We start from the raw sequence: 23,636 nt of genomic DNA, 5'->3' as shown, positions 1-23,636 counted from the left end.
TTTCTCAATGTTTATGTGAATGTTTTTTCTGAATGCAAACATCCCCAAAGAAATATTAGTAATAGCACTAAAATTGAATATATATATATATATATATATATATATGTTGAATTTTTATAGTTAATATCTTTAAAAATATTAAATGTATTCCTTAATAATTTTATAATATTATATTTTATTTAAGTTTAAAAAATTTAAACGATTGCTTAAAATGATAAAAGAAATGGATTAGATATTTGCAAATATTAATACTTTTTTTTAAATTATTGATAATTATGAAGAGTGATTAACATTAGTTTATTATTGTATGCGTCCTAATGAGAGCGACATATATAAAATATTTAAATATTTGAAGACGTAGTCGAATACACCATCTTTAGATAAGTCATATATATTTATATATAACAAACCCCTCAATAATTAAGACAAACATTTACAGTCTCATTTCATTTTTATTTCCTCTCTCTTTCATGGCGGCTTAAAATAAAGGGAAGGCGACTAATGCGAATTCTCCATGTCAACGGTCCGCCGTCGATGTGGAAAGCGGGCGTGGAATGGACGGTGGCGTGCTTCAGCGGTTGCATGAAAGGGTGCCCACATTAACATAAGCGCTTCCCGTTCCCCGTTCCCGATTCCCCTCCCCCTATGATAAGACACCTCGTTTCAGGCCCATCGCTCTGCCGCTGCCGCTGCCGCTGCCGCTGCTCTCCATCTCGCGGTCGTGGGGTTCGCACTGCGTCGAACCATCTTCGCCCCCCCGCTTCCATGGCTTCACCCTCCGACTCCTCCGCGATCGCCTTCTCCGGCGGCGAAGGGGGAGGCTCGCGAACGAACGAACCCGTTTCCGGGGCCGTCTCTGCCCCGGAGGCCGCCGCGGGGGAGGACGCGGAGTACGGGTTCCAGCGGCGGGGGTTCGGCAAGGGACCGCTCGTGGGGACGGTCCACCAGTACGATCGGCACCTGTTCCTCTGCTACAAGTCGCCGGAGGTCTGGCCACCGAACGTCGAGGGGTCGGAGTCCGACCTCTTGCCGAGGTCCCTGGCGGGCGAGATCAAGACCTGGCAGTCTTCGATCGACAAGAAGGTGAGCCCCTTTATCCGAAATCATTGGCGCTCTGTGATCTTGGGTTTCAGTATCCCATGGGGAACTGTTCTTTCTCCTTCCTATTGGAAGGTTTCTTTGGTATATTCACAATAACTTAGGTGTTTGGAATGCGGACTTTATATCAAAAGATTCGGTTTTTAACCTTGAGAGGATCAGCCCTCACAGGGGAACTGTAGATGTTTTGCTCTCGAACTCCAAAAGTGGTACTTTTGGTTTCCGATTGATTCGAGATCTATGTTCTTTGATCATTCAATTAATATCTTTAAGGGACAGGGTTGGATTTAGAAGATATGGTTAGTTTTATTTATGATTGCCCAGTCATTTATTAGCTACCAGAAGCATAAAATTGGTTGACATTATATTTTCTTGGGATGCATTTAATTCGCCCAACTTGTCATATTAAATATGTTTAGGCGCATTCTTTTCATCATTAGATCTCGGTTGAAACATGTTCTTCCCATGAAATAGAATGTTTCTTCGCAATGTGTTGGTACCTTAACATGATTACTATGGTGATCTTTTGTATATTTTGGCATTTAGTTTTAAGCCACAAATACATATCATGTTATAGGTTATAGCACTGTCCTCAGCTTATGATATTCTGGATTGATACATCTGATAAGAGTTGTGTTCCTTGATACATATCATCAATCTTATCCTTAACTCGCTTGGCCTTATGATGATGTAGGCACAAGCTTTCTAATGTTCTCACGTTAGATAAACTTTCCTCACTAGTTTTCCATTTTATGCTTGCGTCTCTCATATGTTCAAAAACAACAAATACTCAATGATTAGAAGTGTGTCATCAATATAATGTATTAGATTTCTATTGCTGTTGCTATGGGAACATTAAAGTCAGCAAATAGCTTAGCAAGATCAGAGCATGTTACCTAATACCTGCGACTCGTGTCGGACACGGATTCGTAATCGACATGATAAGACACATGTCCTTTTTTATTTTTTATTTTTTAATTAGTTGGATACAGCGTTTGCTTGTAAAGGAACCCTTCTTCCTCTTTGGCTTGGCTTACGTTCTTCCTCATCGTGATAATCTCTGCCCCAACCACACCTGTAAAAGGGGTAGGCTCTACCCCCAACCCGAGTGTCCCCCATACCACCACCACCCGTCAGCCACCTCTACTCTGACTCTTGAGCGAACCGGAGGTTTCAACCCTCCTTCCTCGGCCACCCACCTGCGAGTGACCCGGTGGCCATTGTCAAGTCACGTGCTCTCGAGCCCATGTCCCATGTCCATATCCATACTTCTTAGCCTCATACACTCAACCACCACATTCCAGAACATTTCACCTTTCAATTATATATGTTTCCACATGTAGTTGTGCGACACTAACAATTAAATATGTTTGATGTGGCTATATATAGAGATACTCGTAATTGAAGTAATGTGGCTTGTGATTCTACTAGTAGCAAAACGTAAGACCCTGCAATGTTGACCCACTCTTGCTATACATCTGAGACTTTCAGTTCTTGTAGAGAGTTAAACCTCTTTTGAATTAAGGTGTCTATTAAGTGTTTCCAGTTTCTACAGTTGTTCATTAATTATCCAAAAGTTGCACATAAATAAATCACCCCTGCTCTAAGAGCTGCTTCCTGTGTATATCTGTTATTTGGATTCTCTGATTGGCTAATTTGGTGAAATATTTAACTTCTAGTTGCTTCAATATATCATATGACTATTTGCATTTGTAGTAAGGGGGAACATTGCATTGCTTCTAATTTTATCAACCTGTCATGGATCATTAATTTGTTTTTGATTTATGACTATTTTATCTGAAAAATATCTTTCGTTTGTAAATGTTGATGCTAATGCGTGCTCTCTGTCATGCACATACATGGATATAATAACACACGAAAAAAAAAAATTATTTCTGTATGCCAAGTTGCCAACATTGATGTATCTTCTCCAAAAATCCACTTCCTTCATAAAATTAGACTGCAAGTATGTTTTGCTCATGCTTTGTGCCGTTTTTTTTTTTTTTTTTTGCATTATTTCCTTCAGACTCGTCTTACCATATGTCAAGGAGAGGATGGCACTGATTTCTCAAATGGTGATGTCTTGATCTTCCCAGATATGTTAAGATACAGGTAAAGCAACCTATCAATAGTTTGTTTGCAAAATGCAGCAAGGGAATGTCAATCATGTTTCTTAGGCTTGCGCTGGACTTATTGTTTGCAGGCAACTAACACATTCAGATGTTGAACGTTTTGTTGATGAAGTGCTTAAGAAAAACTCTAAGTGGCTTCCAAATCCACCTGAGCCACTTTCAGGTTCATATGTTTTTGTGTGTGCTCATGGAAGCCGAGATCGCAGGTGTGGTGTTTGTGGCCCTGTCCTGATGCAACGATTTAAGGAAGAGATATCATCACGGGGTCTACAGGGTCAAGTATCTGTCAGCCCTTGCTCGCACATTGGTGGACACAAGTATGCAGGAAACGTTATAATATATAGCCCAAATGATAATGGAGAGGTGTCTGGACATTGGTAAGGAGAAGCTTTCAGGTGGTTTGAGTTGTTTTATTGTCATCACATTGGTAGCTCTCTTCTTCGTTCTTCATAGTGTCTATGAAGATACTCTTGTCATTATAATGTATTACAGCAGAAGTAAACAAATGGTTTTTGTTTTTCCGTGGTAAGGTATGGATATGTGACTCCAGATGACGTGCCTATATTGATGGAACAGCACATTGGAAAAGGAAAGATTGTAGACCATCTTTGGAGGTACCTCTTCACTTTCATCTATGTTATTGTTCTTTTGCATTGCCTTGTGTCACAAAGTATATCATGTGGAAGTAGATATTTACTAACTCTGGAAGAAAGTGAATTGATGTACAAGCTCAATGAGGTTAACATTGGTACAGGGGGCAGATGGGCTTGTCCATCGATGAACAGAAAGCTGCTCAGAATCTAAGGTTGCAGCTTGATGGGGGATTGGACGAAAGCACTCACAAAGGATCCACCGATACCACCGGGGTCAGTGTAGGCGGTTGCTGTCAAGGCATCGGTAATACTACTTGTTGCCAAGTTATGCCCAAGGAGAACCCCGAAAACCACATTGCACAAGTGCAGGAGGCTCAGGACATTGCACAGAAGAGCAGTGGCAAGGATAGCAATGCTGGCAACAGCAAAGAAGCCTGCACGGGGAAGCTCCATGCGATTTCTACCTGGTTCAAGAGCTGGGAACGAGAGGAAACCTACGCCGCCCTAGCAGTTGTTTCAGCCATTGCTTCTGTTGCTGTTGCGTATAGCTGTTACAGGCAGCTCAGATGAGAGTGCACCGATGTTCATCGTGTTTTGTTCTAACTTGTGTTGCGATATTTGATGCTTTCGAATGTGCCATCCTCGTAAGGCACCACTACTTTTCAGCTTGCATTATAGAATAAGAAATAATGTATGGTGGTGAAAAACCTGGTAATTATCCATACATTTATTCGAAATAATATACGCGACATTACTTGTTAATAGCTATGAGTAAATGCTTCTGGCTTATGTATCTTCTCTCACAGTAACTGGTGTCTCGTGATCATGCTTGTTGGGTGTTATTTCTCAATCAGAAACAGTGAAGAAGATTGAGTCAATGTTCTCGTGATCTGAGTCGAAGCGCAAGGCCGCTCGCGCGCAGGCGTTTCATGCCTACCCGATCTGTGCGGATTGGCCTCATCTACCACTGAGCCAAGGAAGAATATAGCCCAATATTTTAAATTTGGATTTGTGTTCCATCAACCAAGTGTCGACGTAACCTTCCGAGAGCGAGAAGGTTCAGTTAATCTCGCAGTCATGGTTAGAGATACTGCCCGCATTCCATCACAATCACGATCAGGAAGATAAACTAGAATAGGTTTATCTCTTCTTCCCTCCCCCTCCGCCTTTTCCCCATAGTCAAGCTGGAATAGCTATCCTTCCCCAAATCTCTCACTTAGCATCATATATTCCCACCAAATCGATAAACTTCAGGCGTTGGAATATCCATCTGCTTTGGATAAGCCAACCTTTCAATGGATGGTAGAAGCTGGAATATCTGCAAAGCTGGTACTTGTTTTTTCCTACAGTAACAGCTTCTGGATAGTAGCGCTGCCCTTACACCCTGTGGAACAACACAAGTCTCCTCAGAAATGGTGTGGAACAACACAAGCGAAGGAATCCCATCATGTTCTGATACATAAATCGTGTATTAATTCGATGAGAAATACCAAAGAGCACATTGTTACTCAGAAATGGCTTTTCCTCCTCCCAAGGGTTATTCTACTACACTGCCAAACATTAGCACCGTCAATGGTTTGATGCATTTACTCTTTGGAAAGCTGGAGATAATCCCTGAAAGTGATATATTTCGTATTCAAAGGTTGGCATGCATTGATGCAAATTATATATATGCATGGCAGAAATTATACTGAAGGGATTCGGCCAGTGTGCATTCCAGAGAGCAAAGAGAGAGAGGTGAAGTGGAGGACCCCATGAGTTAGCCATAAATGTTCTACACTTTAACTGATAGGGACTTCCAAGCTTCAGCAATCCGTAACTTGGATGCGAGCATCCACCTTTCCCATTGTACCATTCATACAGAATGGACATCGGAAGTCACTGTCCAAATAAAAAAAGAAGAACCCATCAGAAAAAAGTGGACAAAGCATGCAGGATTTTCCAAAACCTGCACCTCATCAGGAATTATTTTTCAGGTCAAAAAGCTTGAGTTGGATTTCACATATATGCTTGGCAATCATGGTTTCTGCTCATGTCTGCATGCTCTGAGAACAGTGTTCTTGTAAGCTGCTTTAACAAACCAGAAAGACGAGTATAGTGATGGAAGAACTTAACAGATGAGAATATTTTAGGATGGATTCCCTTCAGAACAGGAATCAGGAGAGAGGTATGAATCGGATAGACCCATTGTCCTGTTGAATTTGTGGAGCCTTGAAATAAATCCTTGTTCGGCTAAAAGAAGAAAGAAAGAGACAAAAACAAACGCCACTGATCTCAAGAAATATGCTACCATATCACCGGACATGATGCAGCAGATAAGGAACCATGCAATCGGCAGCACCCGTTGGTTCTCATGTTCATCGTATACCGTTGTGTGGTCATGCAGCAGCTGATTCTTCCACTGTTTTTTTGTGTCTGCTGCTTCTCGTGTTCATTGCATGTCACACAACACTAGCTGAAGAACAACAAGAAGTGCATGCAGCCACACGCGAGGCTCATATCATTATTTCTATCATAAGATGAACAGCTGGAAACGAACTTGCTGCGACGGGCATTCCTGCTACGTCAACAACAAATGTTCGACACGTAGAGCGAGATGGACGAGCGAGTACACGGAGATTAAGCAGCGACAGTGCGGCTATCAGCGTCCAAGGCAGGGGTCTCGTGGCTTTCAAGATCCATGATGCGGCTCGCATGGAACTTGGCTATGAAGGCAGACGCCTTCCTGTCGACGTCCGGCTCGCCCACCCACCACCCTCGGTCCTCGTCGCTCGGCCGGACCTTCCTGGAGACGTACCCGTCCGCCTCATCATCGTTGCACTTCGGCTTCACGAAGAGGCAGGAAGAGAACTTGAAAGACGACTGGCTTCCACCCATCTCTGTCTCTCTCTTTCTCTCTGTCTCCTTCCTTAGCGAGGTGTGGGGAGGGAGCTCTATCAGCTTGGGAGAAGAAAGCCTCCCTCATTTATAGGCAAGAGAACGGTGGAGGACCACTCCATAGATTCCGATTGTGATCGTGCCATTTGATGAGTGCAAACGTAAGATTCTGAAAATATATTATTTATTACAAAATTGAACGGTAAAAATGTTCGAATAGAAAACAACTATCCATAGATAAAGTTAAGAGTACTCTTATAAAGATCTAATCGATATGTTAGTACAAAATTAACATCAGTTAACCTATCACCCAGTGAGAACAGTAAATTTAAGCTGTGTGCTTCATAGTGGGTTGAGATCAAAGGTTATCTTCTCCTATGGCTGCTGTGACTTCCGAATACTTGTGTTTCCTAACAAAGCACAGTAATAATCTGGGAAGGAGCTACAAGACACACATTAGAGATGAGAACAAAGCGTCACACACCCACATATCACCAGCGCATATACCAATGCATGAAACCATCATCCATTATGAAAGAAAACAATATATTAAGAGTTCATATTCCATGATGAGAGAATCCAAGCCTTCTTTAGTGTACTTCATCTCAGTCTAACAAAAGATAATTTATCTTCCCTGCAACTAGCTGTGGCTGTATGTGAAGGTGTAGCATTCACTTTTTGGGTGAAAAGATTAAAAGTAATATTAGATGTAGACAGGAGAGTTATCATCAGTGTGAATCTGCAAAAGAATTATCAGATAATTTGCAAGTCAAAACACATTGAAGTAGATAAATTCCTTTATTACATGATGAATAGATTTAGAATCATTTCCTTCATGACTTGCAATCTGTCTGCCCATGATGATATCACTGCGAGGTATCTATACTTTATTTTGGTGAACACTTTTATGGTTGCTTTCAGTAATCACATTTGTTTAAGACTCTTCTTAATCATGAAAAAGGTCAGGTCTATGCCCATGGCTGTGAGATTATTCTACTAGTTAAATTAGCCTCCTAATATGACATTTTTTCTTCAAATTTTAAGAAAATACTATTACTTTAGGATGAAAAGGGTAGTTTGGTCTTTATGGAAAAATACAATAAAATAATGTTCACTCAAAACAGGCCTTATTCTTTGTACAGTGAGGGTGGACCCCAGTGGTTTGTCTCTTCCCCACCCAAGTGAACGCGCACGTACGACGGTTGGGTCGGACATCGGACTCTCTGCTGCTCCCAAATGTTAAAGAAAAGGAAGTTCACCATAAAGACCCCATTTTTTACGCACAGCATGCGTGGACCCCAGCGAATTTGGCACTCCCTGCTGCTGCCAAGCTTCGCGTTGAATTGAGTCGGGTAGGATGTGGCCGTGCATTTAATTGCGATAGATACGGTGTCGGGCTGCGGCTCGTGCGTCGTAGTTCTGCAGCTTCCTTGCCACTTCGGACGCCTTTCACGCATGCGCAGCTGACTTCCTGAATCGGCCCAAATCAAGTCAATGTCACGCACGCAGCTCAATAGGGAACGATTTCTTGCTTCCTGACGAGCCCTAGCGCACCGCATTCGCCGTCTTGTGTTGGGTTCGGCCGGCCTGCCAAGGAAGCTTCTGAGGAGGAGGAACAGAGAGGTTCCATGGCGACGGCGCTCTTGCCTTCCTCCCCCTTCTCCGACCGTCTCCGGAGATCCTTCCCTGGTATGCTTCATCTGAACTCCACGAACCCTGTTGCTGTGTCGCGTTAATCCACTGTAGCAGTGCCAACAGGATCCTCTCGTGACTGTCTAAGTTCCATTAACCTCATCTCTACCGAGAAAAACCTTTGTTCAAGATTGAATGATGATGATTGGCTTGCCATCTAAAGCATACCCAGGGGTGGGTTTTGACCCAAAACGATGAGTGATTGCTTGATCGCACATGAAGAGGTCTGCTTCTCATGGCAAACTAGGCTGGTTTGCGATCTGTACACCTTCATGTCATGAGTTCTTTACGGCAGTATTTGCAGATTCATAATGCCCAATTATGTCGGATCTTTTAGATCTCATTTTGACAGTCTCAAGTGCCCGAGGGGCCCAAATTCTGATTTTTAGTGTCGCGGATTTCATGTGTAAAAGAGTCTTCATATTCTTAGTTTTGTGCTTAGCGCATAAAAGAGACTTTTGAAATAGAAAATTTAGTATTTCAAGGACAAATTCATGGAATAGGTATTTGTGGCTCTTTTAGGATATAAACAATGATCAGTTTCCTATTTTCTTAGAGTCGCACGGCTTGTGACTCATTGAGAAGATCGGCCATAGGTGGATAGCTTGTCTGGTATTGCTGCCTAAGTTTTGTTTGACAGCAAAACTAGCTAATGTAGGGAGGCTATGGCATAATCATTATTAGGTAAGGCTTTCAAACGTTGTTTTTTTTTTTTTTTTTTTCCTTTTTTTTGCATTTTAGTTGTGCTTAGTTATTTTGTGTATGTGAACTTAGATTTGGCACAGAACCTGATCTTACATTCTCAGATTTTAAATTCAGCCAACTACTGCCTATGCTTGTGTCTAAGAAACAATTTGCTGTAGGAGCTTCTGAAGAACACTACATGCTCTGGGGTAGAATTCAAACATTTAGCTAAAATCTCCGACTTTTTTGTTGTACCAGAAGCAACTTTGTAATCCTAAGTAGTTTGTTGCATCATGGTTTCAGGAAACCTTTTATAACTCATAGTTGTTATGATGTAGGTTGAGCTTGGTTTATGCTCTTCTATTTCTTCACATATATGAATGATGAAGTGATAATTAAAGGGTGCTTGAAATCTGAGACCTAGATGTGATTGAATGTGTTATTTTTTGTACACTAATAGGTTGTAATGAAGCAAGTAAGCTGTCTAGAACTGTTGACACACAAAACTATTGTTTTTGAGAGAGTTAAAACATGTCTAATTTCTCATGATAGTCAACTGCTAGAGGGACTTCAGCTAGTCATGCTATCCATTCACTTGCTTTTTCCCATTCTTTTGAGGATAGTTGGTTATTTGCACTTAGTTATACAGGTTAAGCTGACTCAAATCAAACTTCTGACCTTCATACTTCTGTAGAGATTTTTGACTTTATATTAATATGCACTTATCGGTCTGTATAAGGATCACATCTGGGTTGAATCATGTTTCTCTAGTTGATATCTTTTGTTCATTTTCCTATGTAGGTTTTGGATGACCTAATTTAAAGGTGTCTTTCTAGACATCTGTTTCCGATATTCTATGAATAAATATGACAATCGATAATACTCACTATCTGTGTTTTTAGGTGTTGAAAGATCATTGCTTGGTTCAGCACCAAGCCTAAAGTTTACAATCCACAAAAAGCTCTCCCACGCTCATGGACTAAGAACCAGAGCTGTTTATGGTGATGTAAACAAGGTAGAGATACCAAGACAATGGTACAATGTTGTTGCTGATCTCCCGATAAAACCTCCTCCAGCTCTGCATCCAAAGACTCACAAGCCACTTAAGCATGAGGATCTATCACCCCTTTTCCCGGATGAGTTGATTAGGCAAGAGGTGAGCGATGACAGGTTCATCCCTATACCAGATGAAGTTATTGACATCTATAAGCTGTGGCGCCCGACTCCTCTCATCAGGTTTGTCTTGTTGGATCCCATACATTCTGCCATATTGAACAGAAAGCTCAACTTCCTTACTGAATTATAGAGCTAAGAGACTGGAGAAACTTCTCGGGACACCTGCAAAAATCTACTACAAGTATGAGGGCACAAGTCCAGCTGGTTCACATAAACCCAATACCGCAGTTCCGCAAGCCTGGTATAATGCTCAGCAAGGAGTGAAAAATGTGGTGACTGAGACTGGTGCTGGGCAATGGGGTAGCTCTTTGGCCTTTGCTTGCAGCCTGTTTGGTCTGAATTGCGAGGTAAGTGAGGAGATGTGTGTGTAATAATGTTTTTGTTCATGATATTAATCTGCCTTGCAACTTGGCATCCAGGTCTGGCAAGTCCGTGCATCCTATGACCAGAAACCTTACCGAAAATTAATGATGCAAACATGGGGAGCCCAAGTACATCCTTCACCTTCTAGTGTTACTAATACTGGAAGAAAAATCCTCCAGGAAGATCCTTCGAGCCCTGGTAGCTTAGGAATAGCAATCTCGGAGGCTGTTGAGGTTGCAGCTACTCATGAAGACACCAAGTATTGCCTGGGAAGTGTTCTGAATCATGTGTTGCTTCACCAAACTATCATTGGCGAGGAGTGTCTTAGCCAACTAGAAGCAGTAGGTGAGACCCCAGATGTGATCATAGGATGCACCGGTGGAGGGTCCAACTTTGGAGGCCTTACATTCCCTTTCATTCGGGAGATGCTCAAAGGAAGAATGGATCCCCTGATACGAGCTGTGGAGCCTGCAGCATGCCCCTCACTGACTGAAGGAGTCTATACCTATGATTATGGTGACACAGCTGGGATGACACCATTGATGAAGATGCATACTCTTGGTCATGACTTTGTCCCTGACCCAATTCATGCAGGTTTAAATTCATCAGTAGTTTGGACTCTTTTTTGTTGTCTCTTTATAAGTTTCAGGATATTGAACTTGTTCTGTGGTGTAGGTGGTTTGCGCTACCATGGAATGGCACCACTAATTTCACATGTTTATGAGATGGGGTTTATGGAGGCTATTGCGATACCTCAGACTGAATGCTTTCAAGGTAACTGAACATAAGATTTTTGTGCTTTTCTTCAGTGTTACATAATATATATTTGTGTCTGTGTGTGTTACATGTCGGGTTCATTATTCCAATATGATATTTTTGTCATCAGTTGCATGTATAAAGCAATATCGTGAGTTTGTGGTTGTCACTGCTAGAATCATTGGGTGTTTCTAAATTTCATCTTTGTCATTGCCAGCCGCATTGCAGTTTGCACGGACCGAAGGCCTAATTCCAGCTCCAGAGCCAACTCATGCTATTGCTGCTGCAATTAGAGAAGCACTGCACTGTAAAGACACAGGAGAGGAGAAAGTCATACTAATGGCTATGTGCGGTCATGGCCACTTTGACCTTGCTGCATACGAGAAATATTTGCAAGGAAACATGGTTGATCTGTCACACTCCAATGAGAAGGTACAAGCATCTTTAGCTGCCATCCCTCATATTGTGCCATGAAACGCATGCACACGCACACACGCAGTAAAAATGGTGCCAAACTCTTTGCTGAACTTAAAGAGTTTGTTTTATCGATTACTGAATAGTTCTTATCTATCTGTATGGACAAGTTTTTATAATTGATTTCGGCTGAACTTTTGTACTATTGAAATTTGGCTTACATTTTTGTCACTGAAGATTTTTGTGAGATAAAAAAATTGTTGCTAGATTATTTCAATGTGATACAAATTTTATCAGGGTTTAGCAACTAAAACTTTAACTTCTTTGCTGAAGGTTTTCCGTTGATTGCTAAAACTCACATCTTTGAACTAAACACTTATCATCCCTTATTGTCTTATAGAATAATAGTTCCACACTCTGAAACCTTGCTTCTGAAACGAATATTACTTCATTAGCTTCTTATCAAGTTGAAGTTCCTGGTGAGAGACAAGTGTTTAAATTCATCAAAGTCAAAGATTTTGATCGCATTATCGTATTATTTTGAGGAATATTACATCTCCATGTGCATACTTTGATATGGTTATGGTTTACATTGATTTGCAAATACAAAGACTATCCTCCAAGTTCAAATACTTTTTATCGAACGAGTGTTTAGTACAGCATGTTTGGAATAGCTCACTAGATAATCAAATCAATCATGAAATATCCATTCAAACTGAGACAAGTGGGCTTAAAATCTTCTTTCAATCATGCATGCAAAAATTAGTGGTTTTGAATAGAGTTGAAAGGTCATCTAATGAATCTTCCATGCTTTCTTGATGCACATATCAGTCTCTTTTGTTCTGTAAGTCTGCACTACAGCTTCATGCATTCCTTGCATCTTACTGCTTTTCTATCACCCCTTGCTATAGACCAGCTTCAAACAGGTATTTCCAGAAGTCTTGTTCCCTTGAACAAAGCTTAATCCTGAGCTCATGATGACTCTGAATCAAGCTATTGATGATGAGTGTCGTCACTCTCTTTAGTCCTCTTCTCATAGACTCACTGTAGCAAGTTTTAGATATTGGTTGTGTTAACTTATCTTAGGTAGAGTCGCACAGATAGTAGTCCAAAAACAACATCCATCTTTTGTGGATGCCTAGAGCATCTGCTTTACCTTTTTATACTGTAAACTGGGACTTTGGGAGAAGCAATTAATTGTCCTGCTCAAGGTTGGAGTCTTGGAGAAGACATCATGGATGGAGTGGAAGCGAGAGTCCGATGATTCCTTCAATCATCCCATTTCGAAGACAGCATCCCAATACAAATCCCAATAAGGAAAAATAAACCAATCTTCATATATACAATAAGAACTATCTGAGAGGCCATTTCGATTAACATCACTGGAAATCAAAATATTTTCTCTAATTATCCGGATTCAAAATTTCATTATCCAATAAGGACTCGATCACATGATACAAGGGTTTTATTATTATTATTATTATTATTATTATTATTATTATTATTATTATTTACTTTCGATCTATTTATCTCGATACTTATCGAAAATCTTTTCAATATAGTTAAGTTTGATTTTAGTACATAAAAATATCTAAAAATCATTCAAGACAGGACGTTTTTGTTCGCATGAGTGAGTGAAGCATGAAGCTATATCGTTTTATGTATCATCCAAGGATTCTAAGATGATTGACGTTTCATTTTTCGAACAATAATACCATCCTATTTTTCGAATGTAATATTAAAAAAAAGATTGACTCTCGTCTTTTATCGGATAACCCGAATCTGATTCCAACATCTTCTTTCTTTTTCTCTTCTCCGGCGGACCATCTTCTACAGCAGACTGATAGCATGTGAGCCTTTCTTCTCTGTCATATCCCAGCTTTCCCTGCTCTCACCACCGCCCCAAAAAATGGCACCAGACGACATCTATGAACGCACTTGCAGCTATAAAAAAGAAAAAAAAAATAAAAACTCCCCGATCGATTCATCCACTCGCAAAAGACAGCAGCAAACTTCCCTTTCTTCTGAAGCAGACCCCATCATTCCTGGCAAAGTAGGCTCCCAACTTTCAACGCAGTGATCGAGCTGCATGCACCGTGTCTTCTGCAACGATGCCGCCAATCATTTTTGACACCCGAAGCTGGCAAACCTCTTCCACTGTTCCTTCTTCATTCGTTGGCTAAATCTGCCAATAATTGGTGTGCAACTCATTGTTACAGTTCGATATCTGCAGAAACATGTAATCAAAAAGCAATTCATTACATGCCATTCGATATAGAAATATACACTCTTATTCATTTTAGACTGATTTGATCCAAAAAAAAAAAAAAATAGATCAAGTTTTGTTTTCTTATATCATTTTCTTCACTATCCTTTATCTCCTTCATCATCGTATCGTCCCTCTCGGAGGACGAGGGAAGAGAGATAAAAAAAGGAAGAGGAAAGCCACATAAGGTTCGATAATTTTAACTTGAATCGGTTTATCGATTCAAATATATGCAGAATTTAAAAAAAAATATTTAAATAAAATATTTTATAAGAATAAAAACTAAAATTTAACTAAAAATATAGTTAAAAATAAATTGATAGTGATTTTTTTCTAGATAAATTACACTTTGATATACACAACTAATGTTGAAGTTTATCGTAGACAATAACATGGAAATCAACCTCTTTTATTCTCAAATTTAACACTGAAAAGGGAGATAAATAATTAATTAATTTGGGGACACATGTCCATGATGATTCCACTTGTTCCAAAGGATAGGTGAGAATAAATAAAGGGTGCTCCAAAAGTCTCAAAATGCCAACCCTAATTGAGACCCCTATCATATGCGTTTCATGTTGTCATTATAATATGTTTTTGGTACCAAAACTCTTTATGGGAACAAAACAATTTACAGTGTGCCTATTTATCACATTATGTGGGTATATTTCAAGGCATACATACTAATCTTATTGAGATTATTAATATGTAGTAGAGAGATAAGGGTAAATAAGTCATTTCTTATTTGAATGCACAATTTATAGGGGTATATTTGATAAACCATAACTTTGAGGTGGCTAATATAGAAATATAAACGCGTCTACAACCAAGGGATTGAGTTCTCGAGGCACAGAGCGACAGCGTTGGGCGGCGGGGTCGGAAGATGGAGCTTGAAGGCGGCATGGCGGCTGTCGGCCAGGAGGAGGAGGAGGAGGAGGAGGCGGCGGCGGCGAAGAAGAGGGCGAGGCCGAGCGAGGAGGTCGATGGCGAGTGCCAAAGCGATGGTGTTCCGGAAGCACCTTCCGCGGAGCACGGGAAGCCGGCGGACGGCGTCTCCTCTGTCATCCCCGGGTGGTTCTCAGAGATAAGCCCACTGTGGCCAGGTCCCTCCGCCCTCTTTTTCTTGATCCCCTTGGGAGTCGGTGCGGTCTGGATTTTGCGTCCGAACCCTCTGCTGTGATGCTCTTGCAGCGTTCTCGCTGCACCTGCGTTACTCTGATGCATCGAACTCTGTTGAACTTCGATGGATAATTAGTGGATATGAAGGGGTGTTAGTGTATCATATGAGCGACTGCTACTGACACAAATGATTCTTGATAGGCTTTCTTTTGTGTGCTCTGCCTTTTTTGTGCTTCTTGACAACTTTGGTGAGGGTTTTCTCCGCTTAATGTCTCAGTTGGAGGCGCTCCCGTGCGTTCTGAAACTACATGTTCTGTGTCGAAGAAAGCAGTTTTATTGCACGAGCTTACCAAAACAACATTTTCTTGCACATAATTTGGAATTACATATTTTTTTGCTTTTGGTTTCCTGTAAGGATTCAGTGCAGGAATTATTGTTTATTTCTTGCAGCATTTCATCTGTAGTATGACCATTGATATCTTTTGCAGGAGAGGCTCACTCTCTAAAGGTGGAAAAGGTACTGTTTCAAGGAAAGTCAGATTACCAAAATGTGATGGTATTTCAGGTGATTATCACTTTTGAGTGGCATGTCGTCGCATTTTTCGTTGTTAATGTGACATTTGTTGAACTTAAATATTCTAGTCATGCTAAGCATAAAATATTTATGTTGTTTTGGTGGCAGTCGTCCACATACGGCAGAGTGCTTGTTTTGGATGGAGTGATTCAAGTAACAGAAAGGGATGAATGTGCCTACCAAGAAATGATTACTCATCTTCCACTTTGCTCGATCCCGAATCCTAAAAAGGTACTTTAGCAAATCAAGTGATGAAGGTCATGTCTTTGTAAGATTATCTTGTACTAACAAACTTCCTTTAGATTCGAGACGATTGTTCTGCAGATGAGCTCCATGGAACTGTTGCTAGATTTCAGATACTTGTAGTTCTATGAAGAAAAGGAACTGAACTAATTATGTTTGTTCATTATATGTGTGGCTATTTGGTAACTATTTAGCGTGAACTATGTAGTCATGCAGCAATGTTTGCTCCTGCCATCTCAAGTAATTTGTAGTTTGTACTGACCTGGAAAGCATAATGGACGTCTTGTTTCTTAACAATTAGTGAAAATTCCAGCTTTGGCTGTTGGGACATTATCAGACTGACAATTGCTTGCTATAACTACATGCTTTTAACTGAAAACTTCCTCCTATGACATAGCATTGGGTTCTGTGAGATATCTCTATTCAGCTTCTGCACACAATCTTATTTCTATCTGTCTCTATGTATATTTATGGAAGAACATCAAAATTTTTTGTGGGCTTCTACATGATCTCTGCTAATTGAGCAGTTTGTCTTTCCCAATGATTGAATCCATTTCTTCCAATCGTCTATTATAAGTATTTCCTTGGTTTCAAAAGGTGGTCAATTTTTTCTCAGTATTGGTTGCATTCTAGAATTGCCCCTTTTTTCCTTATCTTTGTAAATGGAGACTGCGTTCATCGGCTTGAAATAGGTTTCTTTTGAATTGAAAGAAGCATATGATCTTATAAGACTTCGATTTGCTTTAATGTTGGAAGAATCATTAGAATCGTTTTAAAATTTGCAGTTTATCGGTTACTTTAAAATTGAGGACAAGCGTTGACTCCTTAGCGACCTAGGTGACCAGCCTGTAGCTCACATAAATAGTCTCTCTGCTTGTAGGGGTATATTGACCCTCTATATACCTTGCATTAGCTAGAGCACCATGCACTAGTCATCCTTTCTTAACTAATGCAGTTAGTTTACTTTGTGAACCTATCCGTTGCTGGGTTAACTAAATTCACCAAGCATATTCATCTTGGCCATACTCACCTTTTTCTAAGGAACTGTCTTTCTTAACTTTATCATATTTTACTAAATTTATCCTTGATTCATAATATAGAAGCCTTAATAGTAAACTGGCAAAAAATTTCTATTATACTTTTTGTGGGCACTTGTTGATATTAATTTGTTTAGCATTTACTTGTGATATAAATGGTCTGCTGTTTTGCATGATAAGTTTATTAATTTTGATATTTCATCAATTGAATGTCTTTTATTTGGCTTTTTTTCATTCATCTTTATTTGAATATTTTAACTTTGTACTTATTAGGTAGTTTTTGTTCAACTTATGGAAAAGACAATTTAATGTTCCTTAGCAATTCAAAGAACTTACATGAATTTGATAGGAACCTGCTTGCTCTCTAGATTTAAAGTTTTTACATGTCTTATGAATTTTATTAACTGAAATTGTTTCAGGTTTTGGTTATTGGCGGTGGTGATGGTGGTGTATTGCGAGAAGTATCACGCTACTCTTCTGTGGAGCAAATAGACATATGTGAAATTGATAAGATGGTTGTCGATGTGAGTAAAATGAACTTATTGTACTTGTAGCTTAGCATTTGCTATGTATCTGCATGTCATGATGATTTAAGAGCCTTTTGTTTCTAATAGTTTCAAGTGTTTCCACATGGTCTTGAAATTTGCAATACTTAAGAAAAGTAAAACCTCGAAGACTTTCTGCACCTGGTTGTTGGATACTGTTAATAGACAACCTCAAATTTTGACAAGTTACAGATTTATATAGTTATTGTCTCTTCTTTTGATAGGTTTCCAAGCAATTCTTTCCGCACCTGGCCGTTGGATACGAAGATCCTCGTGTTACTCTACACATTGGTGATGGTAAGTGACTTCTGTTAGTTGTTGTATAGTTAGTCCTGGATATATTAACAGAATGATCTGGTTAACCATTTGTGCTCATATGCAAATGATTTCAAGTCGTTTTTGTTGCAAAGATATACCCACATACATCAAAATCCAAATATGACTAGACAACCTTCAGGTTTAATATTTTGTGCCTTGCCGAACACAGTATATCATTGCTATTATACTTGACTTCAAAAAAATAATTACAGTCTTTGCAGAATCGTAAGCTATTTCATCTTTTGTCTCAAACTTTTAGGAGTTGCATTTATCAAAGGTGTTCCTGAAGGTACTTACGATGCGGTCATTGTAGACTCATCCGATCCAATAGGTATACACTAGTAAATCTTTTCTGCCTTTTTTTGTTTCCTGAGAACTTTCTAATTTCTTTACTTGTTCAGGTCCAGCTCAAGAACTTTTCGAGAAGCCTTTCTTTGAATCAATTGCTAAAGTTCTTCGTCCAGGAGGGGTTTTGTGCACACAAGCAGAGAGCATATGGCTTCATATGCAGCTCATCGAAGGCATCTTATCTGCCTGTCGTCAAGTCTTTAAGGGCTCTGTGAATTATGCTTGGACAACTGTACCTACGTACCCAAGGTATGCATGTCAATCACACGAGTGTTCTCGGGTTGTTCTCTTGGAGTTGCTTAATGAAACAGGTATGGTTTCTGTTGATGGTTTATGAATGAAGTGGAGTGATCGGTTTCATGCTTTGCTCCACCGAGGGGCCACCAGTCGATTTCCAGCATCCTGTGAACCACATTGATGAGGATGAGGTTTCCAAGAAATCTAAAGGACCCTTGAAGTTTTACAATTCCGAGGTATTTCTCATTGCAAGAAATGATTCCTTGGTGATTAACCATTTCTTTTATGCACCGAATTCCTAAATTATCTGGCTTTTCTCTCAGATCCATTCTGCTGCGTTCTGTTTGCCATCTTTCGCGAAGAGGATTATTGGTTCCAAAGCTCACTAAGGTCTCCCCAACGACATAAAGATGAGATGAAAAGGTGCAGGGTGCGGGAACTTCATACTTTTGAGCTCATCCATGTTCTATATTAGTTCAAAACTCATGGATGCCATGAGGAAAAAATTCTATCGATTCAGACTAGTCTTTTATCATAATTCAAAGAACACCCATCTACTCAACAAATTCTTCTAGAATGATTTCTAGTATCGAATGAAGAGTTATTGGTTTTGAAGCATTAATTGTGATATTTACTCTTATTTCCTCAAAATTATAGCACTATATGAAGTTCTTGGTTCCAAACTGGTTAGGCCACTTGGAAGCTGGAGAGATGCTAATCTGACTCGACTATTCTAATGTTATGATGTGGCTTTCTACCAAGACAACATGAAGATTTGCAGACACACCAATAGTCCTCCTCTTCGGGTGACTCTTCTGACACAACAGAAGTTCCTGATGAGTAAATGGAATTGTTTGCAGTCATGGAATTGGACCTCGCAAACTGTGATAAACCTTTGTTTGTCTCCTTGCAGGACACCCAATCCAATTCCATCTGCAGCCTAAAAAGGCCCAGAGACAGCGGAAGAACCGGTATCTGTCCGAGCATTATTACAGAACACCGGGCGTGGCCTTCGCGGTTCAGTCCGCCGGGAAGAACTTGTTCAGATTAAACGGCAACGAGTAGAATTCCTCGCTTCTGGGATCAGTCTTGTAGGATCTGAACTTGTCCCAGAAATGGTATCCTCTGTCCTTCCTCGCAGTGGTATCGTTTCTATGCAGTGTGTTGTCCAAGAAATACGCCACGAAGCCCGCTACAAGTGCTTCCGAGGAGAACGCCACGTTCACCATATCATTGAACTGCAAAAGAAGAAGCATAAGAGGAGGAGGAAGAAGAAGAAGAAGCTTTAACTGTGGCTCAGGGACTTCACCCATCTTGCGCCAGTGTGCGCAGGTCCATAACCCGCAACAGAAGTGTACTCGTTGAAGTATTGAGGAACCGATAGCCCCATAAACACGGAGAACCCCAGGATGAACTTTGTCCTGAAGCTGTTGAGGTTGCAGAATTGAAGGAGACCGAGACCTGCAACACCTGTGAGAAAAGAACTTATATAGAACTCTCCTTGCCTTTTTCTTTGCCAAGCAGTAATTCCAGGTTAATCAGAAGCTTCGTGTTGCGTGTGTACCAACATATGCAAAGAAGAGGCAGTACAGAGCTGCAATTATCGGTCCGGGAATCGACGCAAACACGGCTCCGAACTTTCCTGCAAGAACACGAGGATTAGATCGGTAAATTACGTTTCAGAGAATTGACTGAGCTACTCACCGAGTACAGAAAAGAAGATCATGAATCCTGCAGATATTTGAACTACTCTTCGGCTTCCAACCCGTGTCAAAGCTATCAATCCAGCGTTTTCGCTGCATTGGGAAGTAGTAGCGATCAGTAGTGGCCAAAGCATGTCTACCATGGATGTGTTGATCTCTGCAGCCTTACACAGACACAGTGGATCCATTCGCTGTTCCAAAAATCCCATCCAACAGTATCCCGATGCCCTGAAGCAAGCAAACAATCTCAACCGGTTGCAGACAGATCATTAGGTTTGCAGGAAATGGATGGAGATGCAGTACCTGCCATCCAACTCCACGGCCAAGTATTGAAGGAGGCACTGGTGTGGCACTTGAATACCTTGAAACCGCAATGAAAGCACCAGTCGACTGCATGGTGAAGGAGCAAGTCTCTCCGACATTAGCTGGATAATGCAGATTCGCGAAAGAGAGGTTGACAAGTGACGCACGCAGCAGACCTCTACGAGAGCAACGAATGCAGCAGCCATCATGGCGAAAGCTTCGCCACCGTTGAAGGTTGGTGCTCCCCATTGAAAGGGATATGGTACTCTTATCCTGCACATAGGAGAATCTTACTCGAGGACATGGTTCTGACACCCTAGACTTTGGCAAGTTCAAATCTTACTCCTCTAAGATCGAAGGAATACAGAGTCGATGAACACGAGAGGCATATAAGCGTTACCATGGAGATGAAGCAATGAGGCCAGAACGGTCGGTTCGACAATGCTGTTGAGTCTTTGCTGCTGCATGCTTATACGCACCTCCCACCGTGAGGATGAAAGCATAAAGCCATACGATTGCGATGGAGAACAAGACGGCATATCGGTCGAAGACATGCTTCTTTGAGTGTAATAGATGAGGTATGTACTGCAACCATGGACGATTCAGTTTCGGTCAGATCATATAAATCTTCTCAACTATAGCAAGCTCAATGCATGCATTTGAAGTGATCTTTAAGGGATTGAAGGCACGTCTCTTTTGAGGCATTGATTGGGATGCTGCACCTGTGAGAATATTACTAGAATTATGAGCTGTGGGAGTCCAATTTCGATACATTTGGCAACCTGTGTCCATAACACATCTCGTCAACAATTGCAGATCACGTATCGAGAAAGATTAAACAGCAGTATATCCTCGTTCTCTTGGTAATCACAAGGTAAAAAGGAGAAGCAGAGCATAACAGGGGAGATCTTACTCCGGGAAAGCCGAATTCGTAGAGGCCGAAGCCAGCCAAAGCTACCAATGGAGCAGCTGACAGAGGACTCAGTAGTCTACAGCTCGATATGTGTTCGTGAATTAGACAGGCATTGATTGATTGTCTCAATCAATCTGCGATCCAATTAGGAGAAGAAGAGAACGGGCTTACTACAAACCTTACGACTATACGCCATAGGCCACTGAAGCCTAGTATGATCTGGATGGTGGAAGAGACTATGAGAGCGCCCTGCGTTCCCCTCATGATGTGCAGGAATCTCTGCAAGCCAAGCATGCTTACTTGAATTCTACAGGCACAACTCTTGATGTTCTGTGTTGGAACAGATCGGATTTGATGATACCTGATGGGGATCCACAATGGTACTGTAGCGAGCAGCCAGAATGATGGAGATGGTGGGCACGACGAAGGTGTATGAGCCGCCGATCACGGCAGGCAACCGAGTTCCAAATGTGGTTTGCAGCAGAGTGTTCAACCCAGCCACGAACAGCAATGTTTGGATCACTCTGGCCTTCTCGTCCTGCCGAAGAGGCAGCTTTCAGCTCAGAATTAGGATGCTATGCATGACGAAAGCAGAGATTTTGAAGCGGGCCGAGCCTCACGTTTCCTCCGCCCATCTGCGGAACGAGAGCGGTGGGGATGATGACCGTGGTTCCCAGCATCACGAGGTAGTGTTGGAACCCGAGAAGGACAGCCTCAGCTGCACGAGAAGATTTCACCATTAGCAGAGAGAAGCAATTGCAGAGAAGGCTTCTGCTACCGCCAAACTGAAGGGAAGTCAAGAAGAACAAGCCGAGTAAAAGCAGCATGAAAGTGTTGTTGGAGAAGAACATACGCCATGGAGGAGGGCTGGTGATGCAGTAGGAGATATCGGGCAGCTGGTCCTTCACCGGGTGGGGCTGTGTGTCATCTTGCTTTGGCCCCGCGGCCGCTCCTTCTCCGGCCATCCTTCTCTCTCTCTCTCTCTCTCTCTCTCCTTCTTACCTGCAGAACTTCCACAACCAAACCTTCAAATTCTCACGCAAATACACGCAAGACTTAGAGAGAGAAAAGAGGAGCTAAGCACTCAACCTCCACCCTGTTCCGTCCAGTTTGTGTGTGCTTGGCTTTCAGCTCAAGGAAGAAGAGGTACCATTTGACTTGCTTCCGATCTGTTTCTTCTCCTTCTGCTCTACCTTCATGCTGACCAAGACAAAGTAGTGAAGCTTATGAAGAGAGAGAGAGCGCATGATGGGTGAAGCTCGAAGAGGGGTAGGAGAAGGGTACCCTTCAAAGAGGGCCATAAACTAGTGGTGAAAGGTAGGCAGCCGACTCACTCCTCATGTATGCATGCATGCATGCATACGTTAGTGATACCGAACACACCGTAGAATCGATCATCCAATTATTCTACCTAACCATATGATCTCATTTGGTGATGCGAAATCAAGGAGACAATCCAAATTTGTCGTCTGTAAACTGAGACGATCTCATTAGAAAACTTGCTCGTGTTGGAGTGGCAAAACTGAGGTCGGACTCTTTGGGATTCGATTGCCTACGCCAACAATGCATTGTCTATTTTGATGAGGTTGAGATGTCAAATTGCAGCGCCCATCAGATAATGACTCCTCACTGCCTTCCGATTCGGTGCCCAATCGACATTAATTTCGTAACAATGTAAACCATATTTTGCAGTCAGCGTTTGGTTGCCGAAATGGACAGTGTTGAAGTCGTATATACTAGTAGAGATCGTTCTTAAGTCATGTTCATATCGAGGGATGGATAGTAGTAGAGACGGCATATTTAAGTGGAATGAGTTATACCAAACAGTGCATGGGTCAAACTTTGACTTAAATGGAGCTTCCTAATAGTAGGAAATCTCAAACGCTGGAAAGGAGGACGAACCGGGATCACTAACTAATACTAATATAATATATAATAGAAAAAAATTATCTTTTTTTGTATACTTTCCCCGGTTCCATTACGACCGCGGGCCTTACGCAATCGATCGGATCATATGGATATCCCTTCAATACAACATAGGTCATCGAAAGGATCTCGGACGACTCACTAAAGCACGAAAGTTAGGATCTTTCAAAAAATGAATTCCTTTTTGAAGAGTGCATAACCACAAGGATAAGCTCACACTAACCCATCAATTTGGGATCCAATTTGGGATTTTCCTTAGGAGGAGTTGGGAAGAAATTATAATGTAACAATATCGATTCACACGTAAGAAAATGTTCTC

General features: G+C 41.2%; 4 protein-coding genes across 6 annotated transcripts; 3 read left to right on the top strand and 1 right to left on the bottom strand.

Moving 5' to 3' along the window:
- Positions 1 to 618: 618 nt before the first annotated feature.
- LOC135605440 (uncharacterized) lies at positions 619 to 4,585 on the top strand. The gene is made up of 5 exons (XM_065095520.1): positions 619 to 1,083; positions 3,125 to 3,210; positions 3,302 to 3,607; positions 3,761 to 3,844; positions 3,985 to 4,585. Exons 1-5 carry the CDS (start codon positions 646 to 648, stop codon positions 4,391 to 4,393), a joined length of 1,323 nt encoding a protein of 440 aa, XP_064951592.1. The 5' UTR covers positions 619 to 645; the 3' UTR covers positions 4,394 to 4,585.
- Positions 4,586 to 8,149: 3,564 nt separating this feature from the next.
- Positions 8,150 to 11,990, top strand: LOC135605439 (uncharacterized). The gene is made up of 6 exons (XM_065095518.1): positions 8,150 to 8,389; positions 9,979 to 10,312; positions 10,383 to 10,599; positions 10,672 to 11,209; positions 11,291 to 11,389; positions 11,589 to 11,990. The coding sequence occupies exons 1-6, from the start codon at positions 8,329 to 8,331 to the stop codon at positions 11,843 to 11,845; spliced, it is 1,506 nt and encodes a 501-aa protein (XP_064951590.1). The 5' UTR covers positions 8,150 to 8,328; the 3' UTR covers positions 11,846 to 11,990.
- Positions 11,991 to 14,899: 2,909 nt separating this feature from the next.
- On the top strand, positions 14,900 to 19,094 carry LOC135605438 (spermidine synthase 1-like). The gene is made up of 9 exons (XM_065095517.1): positions 14,900 to 15,154; positions 15,659 to 15,735; positions 15,853 to 15,975; positions 17,444 to 17,548; positions 17,794 to 17,866; positions 18,147 to 18,218; positions 18,289 to 18,484; positions 18,579 to 18,708; positions 18,796 to 19,094. The coding sequence occupies exons 1-9, from the start codon at positions 14,935 to 14,937 to the stop codon at positions 18,859 to 18,861; spliced, it is 1,062 nt and encodes a 353-aa protein (XP_064951589.1). The 5' UTR covers positions 14,900 to 14,934; the 3' UTR covers positions 18,862 to 19,094.
- A 212-nt stretch (positions 19,095 to 19,306) lies between these two features.
- On the bottom strand, positions 19,307 to 22,665 carry LOC103972682 (nucleobase-ascorbate transporter 6). 3 transcript variants are annotated; one of them, XM_009387029.3, is made up of 15 exons: positions 22,481 to 22,658; positions 22,245 to 22,393; positions 22,012 to 22,109; positions 21,753 to 21,929; positions 21,570 to 21,670; positions 21,392 to 21,467; positions 21,201 to 21,260; positions 20,879 to 21,063; positions 20,655 to 20,751; positions 20,479 to 20,565; positions 20,345 to 20,403; positions 20,177 to 20,268; positions 20,037 to 20,114; positions 19,782 to 19,942; positions 19,307 to 19,710 (listed from the first exon to the last, which is right to left on the bottom strand). In XM_009387029.3, the coding sequence occupies exons 2-15, from the start codon at positions 22,354 to 22,356 to the stop codon at positions 19,492 to 19,494; spliced, it is 1,602 nt and encodes a 533-aa protein (XP_009385304.2). In that variant the 5' UTR covers positions 22,357 to 22,393; positions 22,481 to 22,658; the 3' UTR covers positions 19,307 to 19,491. The 3 variants fall into 3 exon arrangements, with proteins under 3 accessions (XP_009385304.2, XP_064951587.1, XP_064951588.1); XM_065095515.1 differs by having other exon boundaries at positions 20,177 to 20,403; positions 20,479 to 20,751; positions 22,481 to 22,664; XM_065095516.1 differs by having other exon boundaries at positions 19,546 to 19,710; positions 20,041 to 20,114; positions 20,177 to 20,403; positions 20,479 to 20,751; positions 22,481 to 22,665.
- Positions 22,666 to 23,636: the final 971 nt, after the last annotated feature.

Source organism: Musa acuminata, chromosome BXJ2-2, assembly GCF_036884655.1.
Source record: "Musa acuminata AAA Group cultivar baxijiao chromosome BXJ2-2, Cavendish_Baxijiao_AAA, whole genome shotgun sequence".
NCBI classification, from domain to species: Eukaryota; Viridiplantae; Streptophyta; class Magnoliopsida; order Zingiberales; family Musaceae; genus Musa; species Musa acuminata.
This window is presented reverse-complemented; position numbering and strand designations above follow the sequence as displayed.